This window comes from Quercus lobata, chromosome 11, assembly GCF_001633185.2.
Source record: "Quercus lobata isolate SW786 chromosome 11, ValleyOak3.0 Primary Assembly, whole genome shotgun sequence".
Taxonomy (NCBI): Eukaryota; Viridiplantae; Streptophyta; class Magnoliopsida; order Fagales; family Fagaceae; genus Quercus; species Quercus lobata.
Genome location: NC_044914.1, coordinates 48,859,895 through 48,883,829, shown reverse-complemented (window position 1 = coordinate 48,883,829; position 23,935 = coordinate 48,859,895). Strand labels below are relative to the sequence as shown.

The 23,935-nt window shown below is 34.5% G+C and overlaps 1 protein-coding gene across 1 annotated transcript; it reads right to left on the bottom strand.

The window, feature by feature from the left end:
• Nucleotides 1-8,921: 8,921 nt before the first annotated feature.
• Nucleotides 8,922-12,236, bottom strand: LOC115969454 (G-type lectin S-receptor-like serine/threonine-protein kinase RKS1). Its single transcript, XM_031089117.1, has 7 exons — nucleotides 10,961-12,236; nucleotides 10,735-10,871; nucleotides 10,414-10,566; nucleotides 9,984-10,194; nucleotides 9,627-9,864; nucleotides 9,373-9,523; nucleotides 8,922-9,292 (listed from the first exon to the last, which is right to left on the bottom strand). The coding sequence occupies exons 1-7, from the start codon at nucleotides 12,231-12,233 to the stop codon at nucleotides 8,990-8,992; spliced, it is 2,466 nt and encodes an 821-aa protein (XP_030944977.1). The 5' UTR covers nucleotides 12,234-12,236; the 3' UTR covers nucleotides 8,922-8,989.
• Nucleotides 12,237-23,935: the final 11,699 nt, after the last annotated feature.

Genomic DNA, 23,935 nt, shown 5'->3' with positions numbered 1-23,935 from the left:
AGTAATTTGTAATTTGAGGGTCTAAATGTTTATAGGTGTTTTACACACTATTTGAACATTCAATGTCAATAAGTCAGCTTACACAGTCATTAAGCATCACAATTCTACCTGAAAATGAAGGCATTTTTCAGAGAAGGTATTTTCCAGGGAAGCCATTTTTCTACCTGAAAATGACTATCATATTAAATGTCACAATACCTAATCTTAAATATCTTTCTCTTTATTTTAGTGCAAATAAGTAATGGCTAGAGCAACATGTTAAATATCATTGACTTTTAACACATATTCCTTACTTAATTTGAGATATAAAGAGTTATCAAGGCATATGGCCAAATATGTGATAACCTTGAAGTCTTGAATTCCCGAGCTTTGTGCTGTCCTACTGCTAACCTCAGTCTAGAAAAAACTCAGTGGCTTTCATAAATCAACCTATTACAAATTAGTACAGAATACGGCATTTACAAGTCAACTAAAAGCTTTGCTTTTATCCAAACTAGTCGCAAACCCGCGCATTGCGCGAGATAATTTTTTTTAAGGTGATCTTATTAAATATATTTGGGGTAATAAGTAATAACAGTCTCTCATTCTGTTTATATTAATAACAGAATATTTTAAATTTATCTAAGAATCTATTTATAAATGTTTAACCATGGTTAGTAAAGACACTTCTCATAACTTTAGAATTAAAATACAAACTTATAAAATACCAAAACATTTGAAATGACAAATCTCTCCATAACTCATTGGGAAAAGAAAAGGGGGAAAAAAAAAAGCAAAAGACATTACTTAATATTTTGAAATACGCTTTAATTTAAAATTTTAAAATAAAAGAATTTAATTTTAAAATTAAGGATAATTTTGGAACCTACCTTAAGTACAAGTAGGTTAGTGCACAATATTTTAATATTAATTTCACAAAGTTTGGTCAAACAAATGTAAATGATGAAAATATTTTTTTCCTTTCAAGTTTGAGGTAGAGTGTCATTTCCTCAAATCTCAAGGAAGGGGAATATAATTACCCCCATATTATTATTATTATTATTATTCTTGTTGTTGTTGTTGTTGTTAATAATTGATTTTTCATTTTCTTTTAAGTTAATAAAAACCTTACATATACCTTTTATTTATTTATAGAATATACATTTTTTTAACCTTTACATATGTTTCTTTTAATGTGAATCTTTACATATACCTTAAGTAAACTTCATATATATTCCACTTCTTTAGATGTGTAAAATCATAGATTACTACTTCATAATGATAGTAGCTAATTAGTTTTATCACTTTTTTTTTTTTTTCATAATTTCATTTATTAACATTTTTTACTATTAGCATATATTTATTGGCTAATGATTTTTATAACAGAGGTGTTAAATAAGATGTAGCATCGTTTATTAGATTTTTAAATGTAATTGTGTATGAAGATTATATATATATACATATATACATACACACACATATATAAAGTTAAATGAAATGTCAAAAAAGGGATTTTAAAATTTTTTAACATTATTTCTTATGTAATTTCTATTATTACATGAGAACATCCCCTTTTAGTTATGAATTAGAATTTGATTAGTTTTAAGTTTAAATATATTGCTATGATTGTGTTTAGTTATTAATTATTGATTCAATTTTTTAAGTAAATGTAACAATTGATTTTATTGCACTGTAAAGTTTTAATGTTCTTAATATTGGTCATATTTATTTTTTATTTTTAATTCTCCTTACAACCTCTTTGTTTTCCAATTAATAGTTACTAGTTGACATTTGTTTTTTTTTTCTTTACCATCTCTCTCTCTCTCTCTCTCTCTCTCTCTCTCTCTCTCTCTCAGCAACCTACTGTTTTCCAAAATTTGATGATGATTTTATTGCATTAAATATGCATGGTAGTTTTTTTTTTTTTTTTCATTTAATTTTGCTACCCTTAAGTTAATATATCCATAACTATTCTTTATATTATATTTGGTTTGATATCCTTATTATTATTTTTTTTTTAATTTAGTGTTTCCCAATTGGCATTTGTTTTGTATTATATTTTTCCTCTGACGTATTGAGTTTGAGAATGAGTGTGTCCCTAGTATTACTCCACTTTATGAGGACACTTATTTATTGAATTTAACTAAAAATTTAAAATTTTAATTTTTTTAAATAAAAAGGAGAGAAAAATATAAATAATTTAATGATATGGAAGATGTGGGGAGATGAATAGTGATATTAAGGTAGAAGGTAGTGGGGAGATGAAAAGATAAAGGTAAGGAAAAAACTTGGACAAAGTGTAAATGTAAAAAAAAAAAAAAAAAAAAAAAAAGTACAATTTTTTAAGGATAATTTTATTGATTTGAATTTAAATAAAATATTCCATGTTTAATTATTAAAAATAAAAAAAGAGAGAAAATATAAATAATTTAATGATGTGGAAGATGTGATTGAATTTAAATGTTGAATAACATAAGATGAGAAAAAAAAGTAAAAAAAAAAAAAGAAATATATATATATATATATATATAAATATTTATATATATAACAATAAATACCAATAAAGAGAACAATTGCACATAAAAGATTTTTGTTTTTTCTCATAACTCTAATTAAGATTGATGGTTTTTTAATATGTGTTTTTTTAATTTCCCATCAGAAAGCCTTTTCTTTCCCTTTTATAGTTTTGATTGAATTTTGGTTTGGATTAACACTTTGTTGTTTTTGGAAATAGGAATTTGAATATGCCTACCAGTTTTTTTGACTAATAAATTATTATAAAATCTAATTTTTATTTCTTTAGTTTTATTTTAATTTTGGTTAAGTTAACATTGTAATTTTGTGATGATTTTTTATTATTATGATAATTTCCTTATTCCTTAAGAGATGAGTTGTATATTAAGCAAATGTAACACACTAAAACAAAGTTAGAAGAATAAGGTTCACCTTAAAAAATATTAATGAAATACACCAAAAAAAAAAAAAAAATTAAATGATATATTCGTAGAGATAAAAAGATTTTAAAAAATAAGTGTAAAAATCTTTTTTTTTTTGGGTTGAAAACAAGACAATGCTTGGAGTAATTGTTACTTTTTATATATTACACTTCATTGCATAATATTTATATTCCCACACATTGCGCAAGTCTGTCGCTAGTTTCTTATAAAAACTAAATGATTCTACAAGTCTTCTATTGGGAATAAATTCTAATCTTAGGTTGCTAAATGCAAATGCAGTAGAAACATGGTGAGAAAGAATAATGGGTTGTGCTCATGGTTAGTGTAATAAGCATGTGATATGATTGTGGGCTTCCTTTATAATAGGATCTTTTGTTACTCTTAGAGCAAACAAAATGACGCCCTTATCCCCACCCAAAATGTTTTCCTATAATGACGAGCTTTATCTTTTAACCTCTAAGAAATGCAATGCAATGGCCAAATGATATGCCCCTTTAATATATTGTCTCTAATCAAATAAACAAAGGCTTCTATCCCCTTTAGGTACAGGTTTATATGGAATTCAACTGTTTTCAATTTTTTCTTTTCTCTGTAAGAAAGAACCATCAACTTTAACTAACCAAAAAAAAAAACAGAACCATCAACATTAATTAGAGTTATAAGAAAGAACAAAAATAGGATAACATTTAACAATAAAGAGAAAAAAAAACAATTTAAAAAACAAATCTAAATGGCATTAACCAATGTGGAGTTTTAAAGAACTCTTGGTTTACCTAGAATATAATAGAGAAAATAAAAGTGAGACTAATACTAATTCTAGGAAACATATATAGAGAAATAGAAATAAGGATGCTAATTAAAGAACATTGGCAATACCATCAATCCCGTTTGAAGCTTAATCATGGCTCCACTAATTTGCTAACTTTCAACTTTTGGCTGGTATATATTTAGGCGTTCTCCAATGTTGTAAAATTCCTTATTGTCTGGTTTTACTTGAATTCCAGCAAACTACCCGATTAAATAAAGTGTGAAAATGAGCATAATGATTCTAGTGTAGAAAAAAAAAAAAGAATTAGCAAAGATTTGTAATTTGGCATAAATAGAAGAATGTATAAAAAAATTCATATAAAAAATTCATCGAAACATTGAGAGAGAAAGAGAGAGAGAGAACTTTTTTTTGAATTCTAGCAAACTACCCAATTAGATTAAGTGAGAAAATGAGCATAATGATTCTAGTTTAGAAAAGAAAAAAAAAAAGAAAAAAAAAGAAGAAAGGATTCCCAAGGATTAGTAATTTGGCATAAATAGAAGAATGTATAAAAAATTCATCAAAAAAATTGAGAGAGAGAGAGAACCTTTTTTTTTTTTTTTTGTGAGAGAAAACCATGAATAGAATGGAATAGATAGTTACAAATTTATAATAAGAGAATGTGAATAAGAAGAGACAAAATAAAGGAAGATGAAAAGAAAGAAGAATAATAATATTTATGTAGAGGGTAGTGGGGAGATAAAAAGAAGAAGAATAGTATTTATGTAGAGGATAATGGGGAGATAAAAAGGTAAGGGTGGAGAAAGGTTAAGTGTAAATATTAAAATAAAATAAAAAGTAAATGTTAAAAATAATTATAGGAAAATTGGAAAGAAAATGATAATAAGGTGGACGTTGATGTGGCTCAACTGGAGCTGTAAAATTCCTTATCATCTGGTTTTACTTGAATTCCGGCAAACTATCTGATTAAATTAAGTGAGAAAATGAGCATAATGATTCTAGTGTAGAAAAAAAAAAAAAAAAAGAATTCCCAAAGATTTGTAATTTGGTATAAATAGAAGAATGTATAAAAAAATTCATCGAAACATTGAGAGAGAAAGAGAGAGAATTTTTTTTTTTGAATTCTGGCAAACTACCCAATTAAATTAAGTGAGAAAATGAGCATAATGATTCTAGTATAGAAAAGAAAAAATAAAAAATAAAAAAAGAAGAAGAAAGGATTCCCAAGGATTAGTAATTTGGCATAAATAGAAGAATGTATAAAAAATTCATCAAAAAATTTGAGAGAGAGAGAACCTTTTTTTTGTGAGAGAAAACCATGAACAGAATGGAATAGATAGTTACAAATTTATAATAAGAGAGTGTGAATAAGAAGAGACAAAATAAAGGAAGATGAAAAAAAAGAAGAAGAATAATATTTAAGTAGAGGGTAGTGGAGAGATGAGAAGAAGAAGAATAGTATTTATGTAGAGGGTAGTGGGGAGATGAAAAGGTAAAGATAGAGAAAGGTTGGAAAAAGTGTAAATATTAAAATAAAATAAAAAGTAAATGTTAAAAATAATTATAGGAAAATTGGAAAGAAAATGATAATGAGGTGGACGCTGATGTGGCTCAACTAGAGCGTAGCAATAATAAATGCTACACTTCAACTTTTAGGTATATATAGATTAGTACATAATATGTAATCCACTAAATGCTTTGCTTTTATCCAAAAAGAAAAGATTGAAACCCATGTCTTGAATGAATTTAAAATATGACAAATAGGGAAAAGCCACACGGGTCATAAATTTTAAAATTTAGTCAGAAATATGAATTAAAGAATAGTGTGATTAAGTAGCCATAGAATTCCTTAGCCCGTAGGACCCTAAGGAATTCTTTGACAATATCAGCAAGCTCTTTCACACCCTTTAGCACAAGTGATAAGACTAAAAGGACTGGGCCTAAACCCCGAATTTTATATCTTCGGCCGCATATTTTCTTCTCCAACTGTGAATCGCCTTTTCCCATTTAGGAATGGTGTGGCAGTAAGGTGTTAAACAAGAAGACCAAAACGTTTTGTCTGGTTTCTCAAAAAAAAAAAGACAACGTCGTTTTAGGCCCAACAGAAGCAACATAATAAATGTGCATAAAAAATATATATATATATATATATATATATAGTAAAAAGGCTAAAATGCTAATTCAACCCAAAGTTGGTATTGCTATTCTTTAAGTTTACTTTCGTTCAATTGAGTCTATTTTTTAAATTTATTCAATTCAAGTATTTTGTCAAATTTTATTAAAAATTTTGTTATTAAAAAAATATTATTTTCACATGGAAAAAAAATCTATAAAATTATTTATTAATTTTATAAATTTTCTATGTGATATTTTTTTTTCAATTTTTTTCCATTAGTTAATTGTATATTTAATGACATTTTTTCTTACAAAATTGGACAAAATGTCTACATTGAATAAATTTCAAATTTAGAGAACTCAATTAAATGAAAGTAAAGTCAGATGACTAAATTTCAGTCATACTTAAAAAATACAATTTGAATTTTAGTATAATAATAATAATAATAAATCAAATGGTAATACTTTTTATTAGGCCTCACGTGCCGTCAATAAAACAGAAAGACCTGTCTACATGATATTACTACTAGTACAAACAATGACGTTTTAACAAAGCTTTTTGTTTTTTGATGAACACAAAGCTTTTTAAATATAAAGCACCAAACGGTGTCATCTAATGTAGCCGTTATAGTGAGTTCGTTAAAAAAGCTGTTATGAGTCAGTTCAATTTGCTAGAGTTGGTCTCAAAGTTAGTTAAGATTTCATAGTTTCTGTTCAATTTTCTTCTTCGCTTAGTTTCTCCTCTGTCGTAATCTTTGCATCAACAAATCTTAAGCAAAGATCACAAATTTTCATCATTAGGTAGCTATTGAATAGCTTGTGAAGATAATCAAAACTAAACTTTTAAGTAGGACACTAAAATCCTTCATATTATAATGAGGGAATCAAATTTTGTGAATAAATAAATAATTTGGTAAAATTAAAAATTCTGTTTGACCAAATGTGAGAAGCATAATACTTATCTAAAATTAGACATACCCTTTGAAAAGTATGTGCATTAAGCCATTAAAGATGAATAGCAATTGAACCATATACTGTCATATAGTATTTAAAAGTACATTGTCGAACACTTGAGGTTCATTAATTGATCACAAGTGACCAGATTTCATAATTGCATATAAACCCACAGGACCACTAGCAACTTCCCATGGTAGACCTGCCGCCGCCATTGCCTCCTCCACTTCCGAGACTGCAAACATAATTTTGCACCAGACAAACCCATGATTCTGTGTTTCTCTCTTCATCCATTTCATCTTCGTTTTCTTTGACAGTTTTTGTGCTAGATAGCCTAGATTAATACAATTTATTTTTGGGTTTGTGCTAAATAAATTCACAATTTTTGTTGCAATTCTCTTATGTAGTAGACTATGATTAATTGTTTATCACTCTTATATAAATCTGTCACTTTTTATCCATCAATCATTGTTACTTATAAGAAAAGTTGTGATAAAAATTGTTTTGTTTTGTTTTGTTTTTTTTTTTTTTTGGTTACTGAACTTTTTGTTTTAGTAAAGATGACCTGATTGGTTTTCGTACTCAAAAGCATTTTTATTTAAAGGGAAGAACGTGCAATTACTGATGACATAAACTTTTTGACGAGATCTCAATTGACTTTTACTTCTATATGAAAACTTTGATCAATGAAGTACAGTTTGAGTAATGAGTAAGGAAAGGAATAGTTTTCAAGATTTTTTTTTTCCCCTTTTTTCGATGGGTGTTTTCAAACTTTTAAGCCAAGACAAATGGTGAGTTTGGTTTAGTTTTTTGATATTATATTTTTTTAAAAAAATAGAAATTTTAAAAAATATGTTATAAAATTGAGGTTTTTGAAAAAGTTAAGAGTTCAGTAAAAACTGTCAAAAAGTGTTTTTTGAAAAAGTTAAATGTTTGACTAGCACATATAAAAATGGCGGTTTGAGTGGTAAATTACCAAAAAGGACAATGTATATATAAAAGAGTTTATTTCATACTTAAATCAACTACTTCATAATACTTAAATCAATTTTTTTTTTCATTCATTTCTAAAAACTACACTCATAATATTTTTACTACACTTTCACAAAAAAATCATTTATGATAAATTGATATTGATTTTAATTTGAACTATTATTAAAAAATTTTTCTCTTTCTAAAATTTTTTTTTTTTCTCACCAATATTAGTTTTAGACCTTTTGGACTCTTCCCTATTAATCCCTTCTCTCCCTTCCCTCACGATCTACATCTATAATCACAATTAGACCCCCTAAATGACTCCAAGGACCACCATAAAAATTTGTTCTCTGCTGCAATGTATTTAGATAATAGACTCTGTGACTTTAGCTTTTAATCACCAAAATACCAACTCCATTGTTGAATAAAGACTTTTGAATCATAGGTTGATCAAAATGACGTTTAGGATTTCTCTCTCTCTAAACCTCTTGTTGAAGTCATGCTATAATAAGCCTTTTATATGATGTCATGTAGGGACTGAAAAACAAGGCAACAATCGACTTAATTAACATAATTAGATTTTGGTTTCACAATTTTCTATGCATCGAGCCACTATCAAAGTCAACATCCCTCAAACATCATCTTTCAATCGATTGAATGGATGTCAAAATTACGAATTACTCATAAACAACTGCCTTCTTTTGAGATGCATCTTAGGCCTATGAAACCTGGACTTGACATACATTACAAAATCAAAATATCCAAGGGTTTCAGGTGATTAGATTAAATGAGTTATTAATAAGTGAGAATAAACAGCAAACATAGTCCTGTCATTTGATTATGACGAGGATATTTACTTGAAAAATTAAAAGAACATTGTTCCTACAGTACTATCCATCACAGAGTGCATGTTTGCCTTTTAGCTTTCCTAAAAGTTCTTATGCTTGGAGCACAGGAAATTGTCTGTAGGTTACATCATTCTCTAATATGTTTCAATTATTACTTATTAGCATATGAGGCTTGCGCTGCAGTTATATATCTTCAAAGGTTAGGGGAAAGTACAGTCCTATGAAGTAGGTTGTATTCACTAACATTTATATTTTACTTTTGGACCTGCTACAAAAGGAAAGAAAGAAGAAAAAAAAGAAAAGAATTATATTTGTACTTATAAACAGAGTAAAATGTTAACTGTTCCCATAAATCATTATAGAAGCAATTTAGATGCAGCAATCTTTACCTTTTAGCGAGCTTCAAACATAGTTATTGTCACATCATTTATAGAATAAAACCCCTTTCTTGTGACTGATCCCAAATCATTGGTAGGTCTTCTAAAAACGAAAGCAGGTTGTCTAGGAGAAGGAAGAGTTGTTTCACAACTTAGCATGAGAAGAATTGCAAACATTGTTGGTCGATCCGTTGCATCTTCTTGTACACATAAGAGCCCAATTTGAATGCATCTCAATACTTCATGAGAAACAAATGACCTAGTAATCGATAAATCAACTATATCCAAGGCTCTACCTTCTCTCCATAGTTCCCAAACCTGTATGGTTTATAGCATTATCCAAAAGGGGTTGTATTATAAATAAAAATGGAAAAGACTGTTAATTTTTTGTTACTTACATGCCCTATCAAAGTTAGGGAAGGGTGTGTTTGATAAGAACTGTTATTCTTCTTGCCACTAATGATCTCCAACAATATGACACCAAAACTAAAGACATCTGATTTTGTTGAAAATTTTCCAAATATTATATACTCTGGTGACATATAACCACTGCATGTGAATAGTATTAAAAATAAAGTTAAAGTTCACATAAGCCTTCATTTTCTGTATGTGTGGAAAGTGTGCAAGGCTTTGTGTGCACATGTGTACTTACTATGTTCCGATAACTCTAGTTGTCTTGTCTTGAATTTGGTCCCCTTTGAATATACGAGCTATCCCAAAATCTGAAATTTTTGGATTCATCTCACCATCTAGGAGAACATTGCTAGTTTTAAGATCCCTATGTATAATTCTTAATCTTGAGTCTTGATGAAGATACAAAATCCCACGAGCGATCCCAATAATGATTTCAAAGCGTTTCCCCCAATTAAGCAATGAACTTCTTGTATGGTCTACAATAAAATTTAACTCCAAAATACTCAAAATGTGATTAAATAGTGTAAAAATATTTGGTTGTATGTAGTCCAAATAAAACAGATGAATGCAATAGATTTATAGAAAGAAGTTGTACCAAAAATGAAGAAGTCTAGGCTTTTGTTGGACATGTACTCATAAATCAACATCTTTTCTTCCCCCTGAATGCAACAACCAAAAAGCTTGACAAGATTCCTATGTTGAAGTTTTGCAATTAACATAACTTCATTTTTGAATTCCTCTATTCCTTGTCCTGAACTGTTGGATAGCCTTTTTACAGCTACTTGTTGTCCATTAGATAATTGACCCTGAATCCATGATCCAAAATTAAGCTTAGTCATAACTCATAACAATTACTTCAAAGCAATTGAGTTGAATGCCACAATCTGATTCTTCAATAACTTATGTCTTAGCTTATGTAAATCATTTTCCTGCATTCACACTCACACAATAATGGAAATTGAAAAAGAAAGGAAATTATGCAAGATATCAACTTTCAACGATGCCATTATGAATTGTAACTTTACCTTAAAAACAGAACCAAAGCCACCTTGTCCTAGTTTGTTGACTGGAGAGAAATTGTCAGTTGCAGCAACTATGCAGCTTAGATTAAAGATCAATAAATCTGGATGTTTACTATTCTCCTCTAGCTCATTTCCCTCCAAATAGTCCATGGTACCGGTAAAATATAATGATTGATTGTGCAATTTTCTCTTCACTGTCCTAGAACATAGTGATAGACATTGCTGACTATAATTTTGCAATTGAGCATTTATATAGCTCAAGTGGTCTACTAAAATGACTCTTGATTTTATATATATATATACAATGGAAGTGATTTTGTTACCTTTTGTTTTCCTCTTCTTCATTAGGCATATATGGGCTACCAAGCATACCAGAAACAATGTCACCATAACAGAAATTACTGTAATAACCAGCTTCCTCTTGTGGCCAAGAAAACCATTGGACTTCCTTGTGTAAGTAGCTGAAGGACAAAAAAAAAATCAGTCCACGATTTGTAAGGTGAAATAGGCAGAAATGAAAATTTACGAAAATGCAAGTGGAGAAGGCCACCTAACTCAGTTGCATCTACACGTACATTTAGATCCCACCTTTCATATGAATTCTCCCAAACGTCAATCAATTCACCATACCATGCCAAACAACTCATCCCCTTCCCATCAATATTCATGCTTACAAAAGCTGTGCAAGAGCAATTTCTCAAGCATGCCTGCTCGCACTCTGAGCTACTCATACTCTTGTCCATCCAAACTGCATTAAATGAATCAGGAGCCTTCAAAAGCTCCACCTTCACAAACCCTTCTCCATTCCCACACATCGACAACCCCAACTGCTTCCTCACACACCCCCCAGAACCATCTCTGTGGTACCAATTCTTCCAAGACTTGGGTTCATACCCTGGCAAACACGTACACTCAAACTTATTAAAACTGTCAGCAGACTCGGGACCACATTTACCGTATGCACCGCAGTGTCTATAGTCCTCACAACGGTATTTAGGTGCTGACCAGAATTCCTTCCATTGAAGATCACCATCATTCCACATAAGTTTCTGGAGTGATCCAGAGTTGCCAACCACTACTCTAGAAATGATAGAGGGGTCATCAAAAAAGTAGTTGTAAGATACCTCATCTTCGTTGTTAACAGAATAATACTTAAAACCCGATGAGGCTATTGCTGCTGATGATGATGTGTGCCACGGCCATGGACCTGACCGCCAATATAAAGTCGAACCCTTATACAAGACGACCTGTGGAGAGCCAGTAGGATTCATCTTATAGAAGTAGTCCCCAGTTCCGGGGTCATCTTGTGACTTCCAAGATGTCAAGAACCTGTCTAACCCAGTTATCCGATTCAACCCAAGCCTCATGCCTGGAAGCAGTGTGTCTGTAGGATGATCAAAGCTTTGCCATATAACCTTTTTGTTATTGCCTTGGACCAATACCAGATTTCCTGAATCTTGAACTTGAAGCTGTGCAACAGAGGAGGTTGTCCCCTGGACAGACACATTGGTAGACCAAAGAAGACGGTTAGAACTGTCATGGAGGACAAGGTTTCCATAGTGGTTGACGGAGAGAACACCGGAGGAATCAATAATAGGATCATTCCTGTTTGCAACCCACACTACAGTTTGATTTGGCACTTTGACAAACCAAATACCAAGATACCGGTAGCTAGAATTGCCGGGACTAAAGAAGCCTAAGGCGAAATTATTTTTGTTGGAAATCAAAGACTGGCCATCCTTGATGGATTGGTCTGGTGTTAAGGTGTCAACGGAAGTGCAAAATGGGAAGAAAAGCACGATCAGAATCAATGGCATGACCATGGTTTCAGGGACCATGTTTGTGTGCAGTGGTCTTTCACTTGAAATAACCTTTTTTTTTTGGGAGGGGGTGGTTGGTTTGGGGGTTTGGGGCATGAAGTCTTCTTACAAGAAAAGAGAGAGAGAATATTCTGAGGTTCTCTCTTTCTGATACCTATCGCTGACTAATTGTTTCTTTTAGGACTACACGCCTCTCTTTTTTCAAACATAGAAGCAGCCTATCAAAAAGGATTTTGCTCCAACTCAATAAGCCAAGCATCACAAGTCAACCAGAATTGCGTATAGGGACCGGAGGCATTGAAGCATGAATTTTATGTTAGACATGGATTTTGTAATTTCTTATATTGATCAGTCAAACTCAACAGGATAACATAATTGACTACATGAGTTGAACTTAGAATTAGGAGTGTGCACAAACCGACCAGCACCGACCCAACCGATCGGCGCTGACAATACCGCATCGCCGCTGGAGCCGACCGATGGAGCTGAGGCCGGTGAACGGAGGGGAACCCCAGTTCCGACGCCGGTGCGGTACAGAAGTCGGAATGCAAGTCTAAAACCGATTCAAAAAACCGAACCGACTGATAAATCTAATCTATATATATATATCGGAACTGCGTCATTTCACTTAGTTAAAAAAAGAAAAAAAAAAGAAAACGACAACATTTTGTCCACAACCCTAGCCCTAACTCCCAGGTATAAATTCATTATTTTCTCAGTCTTCGTCCTTAACCCTCTTAGTCTCTCTTTCGCCTCTGGGCTTTGCTGGGTGATGACTCTTCTCGAGTCATTGTCTGCCATGTCTCTGTCTCATCGCCTCACCAGTCATCGGTTGACCGCCTCGCTGCCAGCAGCCACTCCACCGATAACTCCATGTCTCCACTCTCCATCTCTCACCATGCCGTTTTAAAGATTCTCTCTCTCACTTCGAGTCCAACTGTCCAAGTCCATCTGTGAACTATGATCTATCTAACGTTTTTTGTTCTTGGCATTTTTTAGCAATTTGATTTTTGGCATTTGTGATATTTCTGGCATTTTTGGCATTTTTCACCGGGTGATATTTCTTTTTCAATTTGACCCTTTCAGGATTTCAGCATTTTTTGTTTTTCTCTCTTACTTTGGCCTTTTACTCATGTTTTCGTTTATTTATTTATTTTATTTAGTTATTAAATTAAATTTGGGGTTTTCTTATTGTATTGGCTTTTTCATTGTTGGTCCTGATTGCCTAATTGAGTAATGTTGAGTAATGAGTAATTGAGTATAATTTGTATAAGTATGAGTTGGAATATGTTTTTTTGTATGGCAGGTTGTTGTGAAAAATTATTTGTGATGTTTTTAGTTTTTACTTTTGTGTTTGTATTTTCTGAAAAAAAAAAAAAAAAAAAAAAAGTTTCAAACCGACCAAACCGATTAAACCTACTGCAAAAAACCGCACCGCAATATGTCGGAAAACCGACTTTAAGCAGTATGCATCGATTCTAATTATAAGAAAACCGACGTCTATCAGTTCGATAATAAATTTGGCAAAACACCGAGCCTACCGAACCGCGCACACCCCTACTTAGAATCACACATTGAGTACCTAAAATCCTGACTTTCATGTGAAATCGTTTACTTTTTAAATAACGGTGAATCCCCTTTTCCCATTTCTTTTTTTGACCACGATAGCAAAAGAGAAAAAAAAATATTTATATATATATATATATATATATATATATATTGGGAATGGTGCGGTAGTAAGGTGTTAAACAAGGAGATAAAAAATCCTACCTCCTCCTCCTTCTTCTTCCTCTTCTTCTTGTGGTTTTCGGACCCTTCTTGTTTTTTTTTTTTTAATCTTCTTCTTCTTTTTCTTCTTTTCTTCTGGTGGGTTTTTGGTCCTGCCAATCTGCCTTTACTTTTTTATTTGTGTGCTGTACAAGTAATGTACTTTTCAGCCTCCCTAATGCTATGTCCTCTATTTAAAATTTTTTTGTTTGTTCTGTTTTAAAATTTGAATTTTTTTTCTTTGTTTTGTTTTTTGAGCCCCAGGTGACTAACAATAAAAATAGAATGTTCCAGCCTTTTAAGTTTTAACCCTCTTCCACTGTTCCACCTATTAAGAACATTTTCATCAAGAGTCTAAAAAAATTTAGTAGATACCACTTATTTTGCTGAAAACTGAAAAAAATAAAAAAAAATATATATTTCGGTTACAGTTCATTAATGAAATAACTGTTCATTTGCCTATTTGCACTGTTCATGGGATGCGCTGGTTAAAAAAAAAAAAAAAGTGCAAAACGCTGAAACGCAAAACATGGCCGCTGAATCCAAACAAACACTTAGGCTGGGTTTGGATCCAGCTTTTTGCGTTTGCGTTGCGTTTCTGTTTTTTTTTTTTTTTTTTTTTTTTTTTCACGCGTTTTCATTTGGAGTATTGCGGTTACTGTTCAATGAACAGTAACCGCAATTGTTGACTTTCTGCAGTGAACAGTGCACATATGCACTGTTCACGGACCCACAAATTACACTTTTTATCAACTTTTTCATTAAAAATGGGTCCCACAGCACTATTCACACATTTAAAAATTATTTTGCTACAGTGTTTTCAGTTTTCAGTTTTAAGTTTCAGCAAAATAAGTTCTATCCAAACAGACCCTTAGTATCTAAAAAATCATCTTTATAGTATTTAATACATCACTTTACCACTTTATTGAAATATTATTTATTTATCATTTTTTATTCTTTTTGAGAGAGAGCAAAGAGTGAGATCGAGGGGAGAGAGAGAAGGGGAATAAAGAATAATAAAAAATGAGTAGCAACTTGCTACAGTAAGGTGTTAGTAATAACATCTTACTATAGCAAGGTGCTAAAAAATTTAAAATTTAGCACTGTGCGTGCCGAAGGTGAGACTGTTGGGCCTGACCTCACTTGGGCTCACAACTTACTTGTAGGGTGGGCTTAGGATTTCCTACTTTGGGTCGTTTTCAGCACAGAGACTCAACGTAGATACTCCTCTCTCTTTTAGAATCATTGTTTCTCTCTACTCTCTATTTTTTGTGAACCTTTCAAAAATCTTTTTTCCTTTCCATCTTCTTATATTTATAGCTCTGGATTAGTGGAGAGACCATGATTACAACCATAGTTAGTGCAATTGAGGGTCCAATATCATTAGTTGTAAATGGGTGGTTAGGTGGGGGTGGAAATTGGATGACAATTTTTCCCCGCCCCGCTTAATCCGCCCCTCCCCGCTTCGCCCCGCGTGGGTTTTCCCCGCCCCACAAAGGCTGTGGGGAGGGGATGGGGCAAGATTTTAGCCCCGCACCACAGGGCGGGGTGGGGATGGGTTTAGGCTTTTTAGACCCACCCTGCCCCTCCCCGTCCCCGCCCCGCCCCGCCCCGCCCCGCATTACTAAAGGTTATAATTGTAAAATTTTCATACCATAAAACCTTACTATTTAAACAAACATATTAATATTAGCATATTTTATTCTACCCAATGTGATACTCTGCCTTTATTTTGTTGTGTTATACTATGAGATTTTTATTTATTTATTTATTTTTTAATGATTGTCTTGTTAAACACTTGGATATATTATTCAATTTTTTTCTAAAAATTGATTTGATTTGATGGAATAAGTTTAGTTGTAATTTCAAGTATATTTTTATTAATGAAATAGGTTTCATTAAAAAAATTGTACTAGTTGTAGGGAAAATTAACAAAAAGTAGAGTTTTACAGGGTGGGACGGGGCTTCGTGGGGCCCCAAGGGGCGGGGATGGGGTGAGAAAGTATTCCCCATCATGCGGGGCGGGGATGGGGCAAGACAAAACCATGTGGGGCGGGGACGAAGACCCCATCCTTGGGCCCCGCCCCGCCCCATTGCCATCCCTAGGTGGAATGTGGCGAATGTGACCTTGGAACTTAGTTCCAACTCAAGTAGGAATGCTCGGTAGTGATGTTTCTTGGGAACTGCCAAGCATGCTATGGTGTGTACGGACGTTAGTCTTTCTTTATTACTCGGGAGCGTTTTGCAGAGCAATGGTCAGGTGATGAAACTTGGGCTTGTAGTTTGTGAGGGTTGAGTAGAAAGAGTTTGGAGATGTGGGCTATGTTGCTGGTTCTAAATCCAAGGCCCAATTGAATCTGGGTACCTCGGTGCCATACATTAGCTCCGCCTTGATTCATGCCCGTCTACCGGGAAGAATCAAGGAACTTAAAAGGCATTCTCGTTTGAGGAGATTTAACAGGTAGAGACTTGGGCGGTTACAACAACCCATTAATGCTCTCAAAAGACGTGCTGTTTCGGGGCGCCAGGTTCAGTTGTCATTATTACCTGACGGCTCGTGAATCGAGGCGACGCGCGTGTTGATTGTCATTGGCATTCGTTGAGTTTTTCGTTAATCATGCCTCTTTATTGCTGATTAAACATCTCTCTCTCCTCTTTTGGCCTCTATAAATAGTTCATTACAAAACGTTCTTTCACTTTTTCACTCCCTATTTCCTGAGCTTACTCTCTGCTGAGCATTCATTTGTGCGCTTACTCACTAGTCTAGAGACCCTTTCTTCCCTAGAGTCCAAAGTAAGTTTTCTACGCCCTCCTCTTACTTCAGCTTCTTTCTTCGAGTTTCTTCCTTCAGTATTAAACTTTAAAATGGGTTTTGCCTTTCTTCTGGATACTGCGGCATCTTTAGCCATATTTAGGCAAAAGTTTGATATCCCCGATGATGTGGAAGTGGTGTACTATCACGAGAGCGAAATTGCTCTCCACAGAGGGCATGGTACTGCTTTTTTCCCCTTAATGGTGATTCTAGAAGGCGGGGTTAGGTTTCCCGTGGATCCTCTCTTAGTTAGCACACTTAGGTATTATGGGCTGTGCCCTGACTAACTCCCCCCCCAATTTTTACCGGGTAGTTAGTTGTGTTAGTAGGTTGAACCATACATTTGATTTACAATTGGACCATCATGATATAAACCACATGTACAGTCTTTGTGTAAATAAGAATACCAATTATTACTTAAAAGTTAGAGATACACGGGTATGGCTGATATAATGCCTACCTGATTCAAATAGGAATTCAGCTGGGGATTTCATCCGAGTGCGCGGCAATTGGTTTGCCGGAGAAATCCCCCCCCCCCCCGCTCTCACAGCGTGAAGTGGGTTCGTACCGATCTCTAACTTAACTGTCTTTCTACTTGTGGTAGTTTTATCTATTTGGACACTAACATTGTATCTCATTTTCTTGTATGAATGTGTATATATATATATATATATATATATTCTTTTTGCAGAGGGTAAAGTGTTTGTCCCGGATATCAAGACAGTCCACATCAGGGACCTGAATTTTGTATATCGGTCCAAGATTTACGTTCATTGGGACAGACAGCTCCGAGCATCACATCTAATTCTCGGAGTTGAACCTGTCTATTCCACCTGGCAGTCCTTCAAACAAGCGCTCTTGGTTGATAGCCCCCTTTTGTCATACATTGACGTTTGGCACACGAACTTCCTTTCGTCGAAATTTACAGTTGGAGAAGCTCGGGAACTGGGTAGGCGATACACTTGCTCAGACGAACTTGCACCGTTGCGGGACGAGTCGGCGAAGCATGTGTCCCGACGTCTCCGAGAGCTTGCCCACGCACCTGTTCAAGAAGAAGCTCCTGTCCAAGAAGATCTTGCACAGCTAGAGGAACTTGCTGAACCCGAGGTTCCCGTAGAGGAAGCCGACCAATTTTTTTTAACATAACCGACCTTTCAGATATTGAACCCTACCTTAGTGAAGATATGGTGACCCAGAGGACTATGACAATAGACCGTTTCGTGCCCAGCGCGAGACAAGCCGTGCAGCAGCCACCCCCTCAAAGCCAAAGTCAAGCGCCTCCCTCCCCACCTCCTCCTCAAACTGGACGGGTCTGGAAGAGGTAAAGAGTTGCCGAGCAAATGTCTACCGGCTCGGGGGATACTGCAGACCAGGCCGAGCGTAGCATCCTCCTCCTAAGTCGCACAGGCATGGAAGCCCAAGTTAAGCTTTTTCTTATCGCAATCTCGACAAATCCTTGACAGCTAGGTGAATCGATCGAGAAAGTTCCTGGATCCTTGATAGCCTTTTGACAGCTGGTGGATTGATCAAGCTTCTGTTCTTGTGTCTTTGCTTTGTTCCTCGACACCTTCTCGACAGCTGCATTTGTCAACGTTGTTTTTCTCGACACCTTCCTTGACAGATGTCTCGACACCTCTCGACACCTCTAGCGGTCGAGATTTACTGAACCTCTATATATAGGTTCTGTGAGATCTGGTTTTCATTTCACTCGATCTCTCTCTCGATAGATTCAAGTTTTCTCTTCCCAAACCTCTCTCACTCACTCCAAACTTCTTCCTCAAGGTTTCTTCAAGCATTTTTTTTTTTCCCACTTGGTAAGCTTCGAATCTCTCGTTTTCATGCATTTTCATGTTTTGAAACCTAGGTTTTGGGGTTTTTGAAAAATTTTGGGATTTTTCAAAATTGATGAAGTTTTGGTGAAATTTTTGGGTTGGGATTTGCTTATGTGATCTTAAAACTTCATGCATTGCATCTTATGTGCATTATAACAGTATTATCGTGCATTTAGTTGTGTGCAAATTGATTGTGTGTTGGTAGGATTGGATTGGGTGAGCCTATGATACAATTTCTTTTGTATGTCACATGTTCATGCATTCCCCATGCATACATGCTCTATTTTCAATATACTTGTTATATTTGAAATGTGTTGGGACTTTTTTGATTGTCTTTCTCTCTCTCTCTCTCTCTCTCTCCCTCTCTTTTTTGTTTACGTTAGTCAGGTTTATAGCACCAAAACGTAAATCCGCTCCGTCCCGGAACCCTCTTCATTCTGGGGCATCATCTTTCTCTAATCTTACTCCTTTTCATATCCGGTTTCATGATAAGGATGCCCGAAAGGACTTCTCGGAGAACTTTTTTTGACGAGGTGTTCATTCGGAACGCCGAGTCATTTTGGCGGATTTCGCTGACACTAACCTTCCCGATGTCATTCACAGTCGGGGTTGGGAGTCACTGTGTGACATCCCGGTCACATGTCCATCCATGCTGATCCAGGAGTTTTACTCTAACATGCATGGACTTGATTCTTTAGTACCTCTCTTTCATACTCGCATTCGAGGTATGTGCATTGTTGTCATACCGTAGCTTGTTGCGGATGTGCTCCATGTTCTGAGGGTAGAGCATCTTGACTACCCCGGATGTGAGCATCTGAGGATTGTGTCCAAAGACGAGATGATCTCTTTTTTCTGCGAGCGCCCTTCAAATTGGGGTAATCGTCAGTTTACACCATGTAAGGCCTTTGCTAAAGGTCCTAGATTCATAAACATGGTGATGACTTTTTTTTTTTGCACCCACTCTCTTACTATAACCCTATCACAGAGCCTCGTGCTCGATTTTTGCTTTCTTTGTTAGAGCACCTCACTATAGATTTTCCTTCACATTTTATTCTTTCTATTATAGATGTGTTTATGGATATGGCTACCCGTGATAAGCTCATTTTCCCTTCGGCTATCATGCGGATTTTATGCCATTTTTTTGTTCCTTTTCCCTCTTCCGCCCACTTTTCTGTCATGTGTGCCATAGACGCTGTTACCATTAAACATAGCAAGGTGCAGTTTAGGTCACGGCAGTCAGATTTAGCAGCTCCTCCCTCCTGTTCGGCTCCATCTCTTCTGCTCCATCCACATCTGCTCCCTCCTCTTTTACGAGTGATGTGTCACTTGGGGACATCATAGCGCAACTGCAGCGCATGGATGCTCGCCTTGATACACTCTCTATAGAGCTGTATCAGGTGAACGTTCGTGTCGGTCGTATTACACGGCGGCAGGCGATCATGGGTGGCTTTGCTCCTAAGGCTTCTCCTCTACCTCCTCCCGTGGATTTTGATTCTGAGGATGAGGATGATGATGATGGTGATGACGATGATGCTTTTGATGATGATGATAGAGATACTAGCTCTACTGATGAGATGTCTACTTGACACTCTTACCCTTTGTCACTTGTGACAAAAAGGGGGAGTAGTTTTGGATATGAGAGTAGTCATTCTTAGGGAGAGAGTTAGTGGAGGACCATTTTGTTAGGGGGAGTGCTGTTATCTGAGGGATGTAATGAGGATTACATGTATCTTTTTCTTTTCTCTATTTTAGATACATTTATTCTTGTACATGGGTCTTGTGACCATTATTGACATACATTGTACTTATTTTCTTTATATGTTGATGTATGTTTCTTTCACCTACTTTTACACGTGTTTTTTTTTCTCTCTCTTTATACACATGGTTCTTATTACTTGTATGCAATCTATTATTTTTGTTTCACACAAAGATGCCTTGATGAGTTTTATTCAAAGTGTTTTAGAAATACAGCTTGTCAAAGTCTACTTGCCATAAACTCTCTTCTTGTAAAATTTTTCAAGAGTTTGTGTTAGGATAGATTTTATTGTATTCAACAAGTGAATATGAGTTGAGTGATTTATGACTTCTCTTATATGTTCATTTGTTTGTTGTGGTTTTGTCACAGATTGCCAAAGGGGGAGATTGTTAGAACATATGTGATTCACTTGTTAGGAACATATGTCATTATTTTATGTAATTGGCTAATCCTTTGACAAAACGCACTTTACTTGTATTTGGGTAGATCTAGAATGTGTTTAATACTTCAAGAAATTTTGTTTCAAGATCAAGTGTTGAAGCCATGTAAGTCTGTCCAAGATTCAAGCTAAAAAGTGTCTGTCATTAAAGCTCGACAGCTAGCCATCTAGCAAGCTTAAAGAGCTGTTCAGCCCCATGGCTCGACAGCAACTCGACAGATAGGGTATCTGTCGAGGTTTATGAAAAACAGATTTTCAGTTCTGTTTTGACTCCAATCTGTGATTATGTGTTTGAGCTTTCTTTTCTCATAACCCTAGACATATAAAAGGATTATTTTAAGGGCCGTCAAAATGTTCACAAGTTGCACAAGTGTTGAGCAAAGTTTGTTCAAGCAAATTGTGATTAGAGACAGAATTTGCCCTAGTTCATCGTTCTTGTGAAGAAGTTGTTGTGTTTGTGCACCGTAGGGTTTTGTGACCAAGCATCTTCTGGATCTTCATCGTTGGGATGAACTGAAGAACTTTGCAGCCAACAACCTTCTCTAGTTGGTGATTGAAGTCGCGTATCGGGATCCGTGCAATTGGTTAGTCATGTACTGGGAGCCGTGCATCAAAAGGAGAAATTATCACTACAGAACAAGTTCAATTGGGTATTGGGGTAAGGGTTCAATTGTAGGTTAGTATAAGGTACTGAGATTCCTTTACTTGTAATCGCTTGTTGTGATAATAGTGGAATTTCGAAAGTGGTGACCTTAAAATCACCCGATAGGGTTTTTGCCGTATTGATTTTTCCCATTCGTAAACAAATCACCGTATCAATTTATTTTTCCGCTGCACACTTAGTTTAATTGGTGATTTGTTTGTGCTACCACACGTTTGTATGTTAATTTGATTAATTAATATACTTGGCTAATTAATCAATTAATTTATCACAAGGGGTCAATTCGTTTTTGGCTTATCACAAGGTTTCCAGATTGGTTGATGGAGAGAACTCCAGTGGAATCACTAATAGGATCATTTCTGTTTGCAACCCATACCACAGTTTGTTTTTTCACTTTGGTATACCAAATACCAAGATATCGTTAGCTAGAGTTGCCAGGGGTGAAGAAGCCTAAGATAAAATTGTTTTTATTGGAAATCAAAGATTGGCCATTCTTGATGGATTGGTCTGATGTTAAGGTGTCAAGGGAAATGTAAGGTGGGAAGAAAAGAATGATCAGAATCAAATACATGATCAGTTTTTCAACATCCATGATTGTGTGATTGGTCTTTCACTTAAAAAAACATTTTTTTGGGGTTTGGGGCAAAAAATATTGACATTTGGTTTGATTGAGAATTATGAAGTCTTCCTACCGTGAGAAAAAGAGAATTATGAAGTCTTCTCTCTCTGGTCCCTGTCTTTCACTATTCTATCCTTTTAGGACTAAGCGCATCTTTTTTGAAACAAAAAACTAGCGTATCAAAATGGATATTGCATCAAGTCAATAATCTTAAATATCAAATTAAAGCGTCAAATTTCGGTGAAGGCTTTCTTTTCTACCTGAAAATGACTATCAAATTAAATGTCCCAATACCTAATCTTAAATATCTTTCTGTTTAGTTTTAGTGCAATTTAATGGATGGATTGAATAACATGTTAAAATTTCATTGACTTTTAGCACATACCTGAGTGAGTAATTGATAGTTTGATGAGGATGGCATTTATGTTGTCCAGAAAATTTGCTGAGATTGGCATATTGGGATCTAAAGAGTTATCAAGGCAGAGCTAACTATCCTGATGCCTGAGCTGGTAATTGGAAATTTAGCATCATGCCAGAGCTTTCTGCTGTTCTTTTGGCTAACCTCATTTCGGAAAATCTCAATGGCTTCCATGAATCAACCTACTTCCAGTTGATTATAGTCTTTACAATCTAGTACACACTATGCAATCTACTAAAAAATGCTTTGATTGTATACAAAAAGAAAAGTAAGAAAATCATGTCCTAAAAGGAAAAAAAAAAGGGACAAATAGGGAAAAATAATACAGCTAATTGGAAGCACAATTTTAAAATTTAAAAGACTATCTGGATTCCCAACCATGCATATGAGATCAAAGTATACTCTATCTGGCATGTAAGCCTTAAGTTCAAGGTAGTGGACAAGGTAAACTGTATTGCATAACTAAAACGCATGGATTTTATAATTTCTTTTATCCTACTATATCTATCATCCATTGCAAAATTTGTTATATGAAGAAAGCAGATGTAGAGAACTTCAAACAACAGGCATCTTTACTTTAAAAAAAAAATATTTCTTTCCCTTGTTTTTTAGTGGATAAGAAGTAAATATTTACAGTAATTTCCATACACTGTAAAAGGACTTGTAAAGTAATAATTCTAAAATTCTTTCAATCACACTAACTCAAACAGACAAAAAGTAAAATCACAAATATCTTCAGCACTCAAGCAATAAGCAATTTGACATATATCTATTATATAACAAATGATTCATTTTTGGGCCCAAAGTGAGTAGAAACACCAATGCTAATCAAACTTATTTTTAAGATATGAATTGCATAGATAGCAATAGTCAGAAATATGAATTAAAGAATGATGTGATTAGGTAGCCATAGAATTCCTTAGCCCTTAGGACCCATGGTGACTTTGACAGCATAAGCAAGTTCCTTCACACCCTTCAGCATAAGTGACAAGACTAAAAGGATTGGGCCTAAACCCCCGAATTTTATATCTTCGGCCGCATAGTTTCTTCTCCAACTCAATCTACTACCAATCTAAAACACACACACACACACAAACACTGAACAAAAACAATTAAATAAATAAATCACATACACACAAATAAAACACAACACACAGAGAAAAATGTCGGACAGCAATAGAGAGAGTACTCTCATAAACTCCCTACAGTGTGCCTGAAGTGAAAGTAATCTTAAAAACATGAGTAAAACTAATCACACATTGAGTACCTGACTTTCATGTGAAATCTGATACTTTTTAAATAACGACGAATCCCCTTTTCCTTTTTCTTTTTTGACCAGAAGAGTAAAAAAAAAAAAAAAAATGGTGTCATCCCCTTAAGTCAGGCCCCCCTCACTTTCAC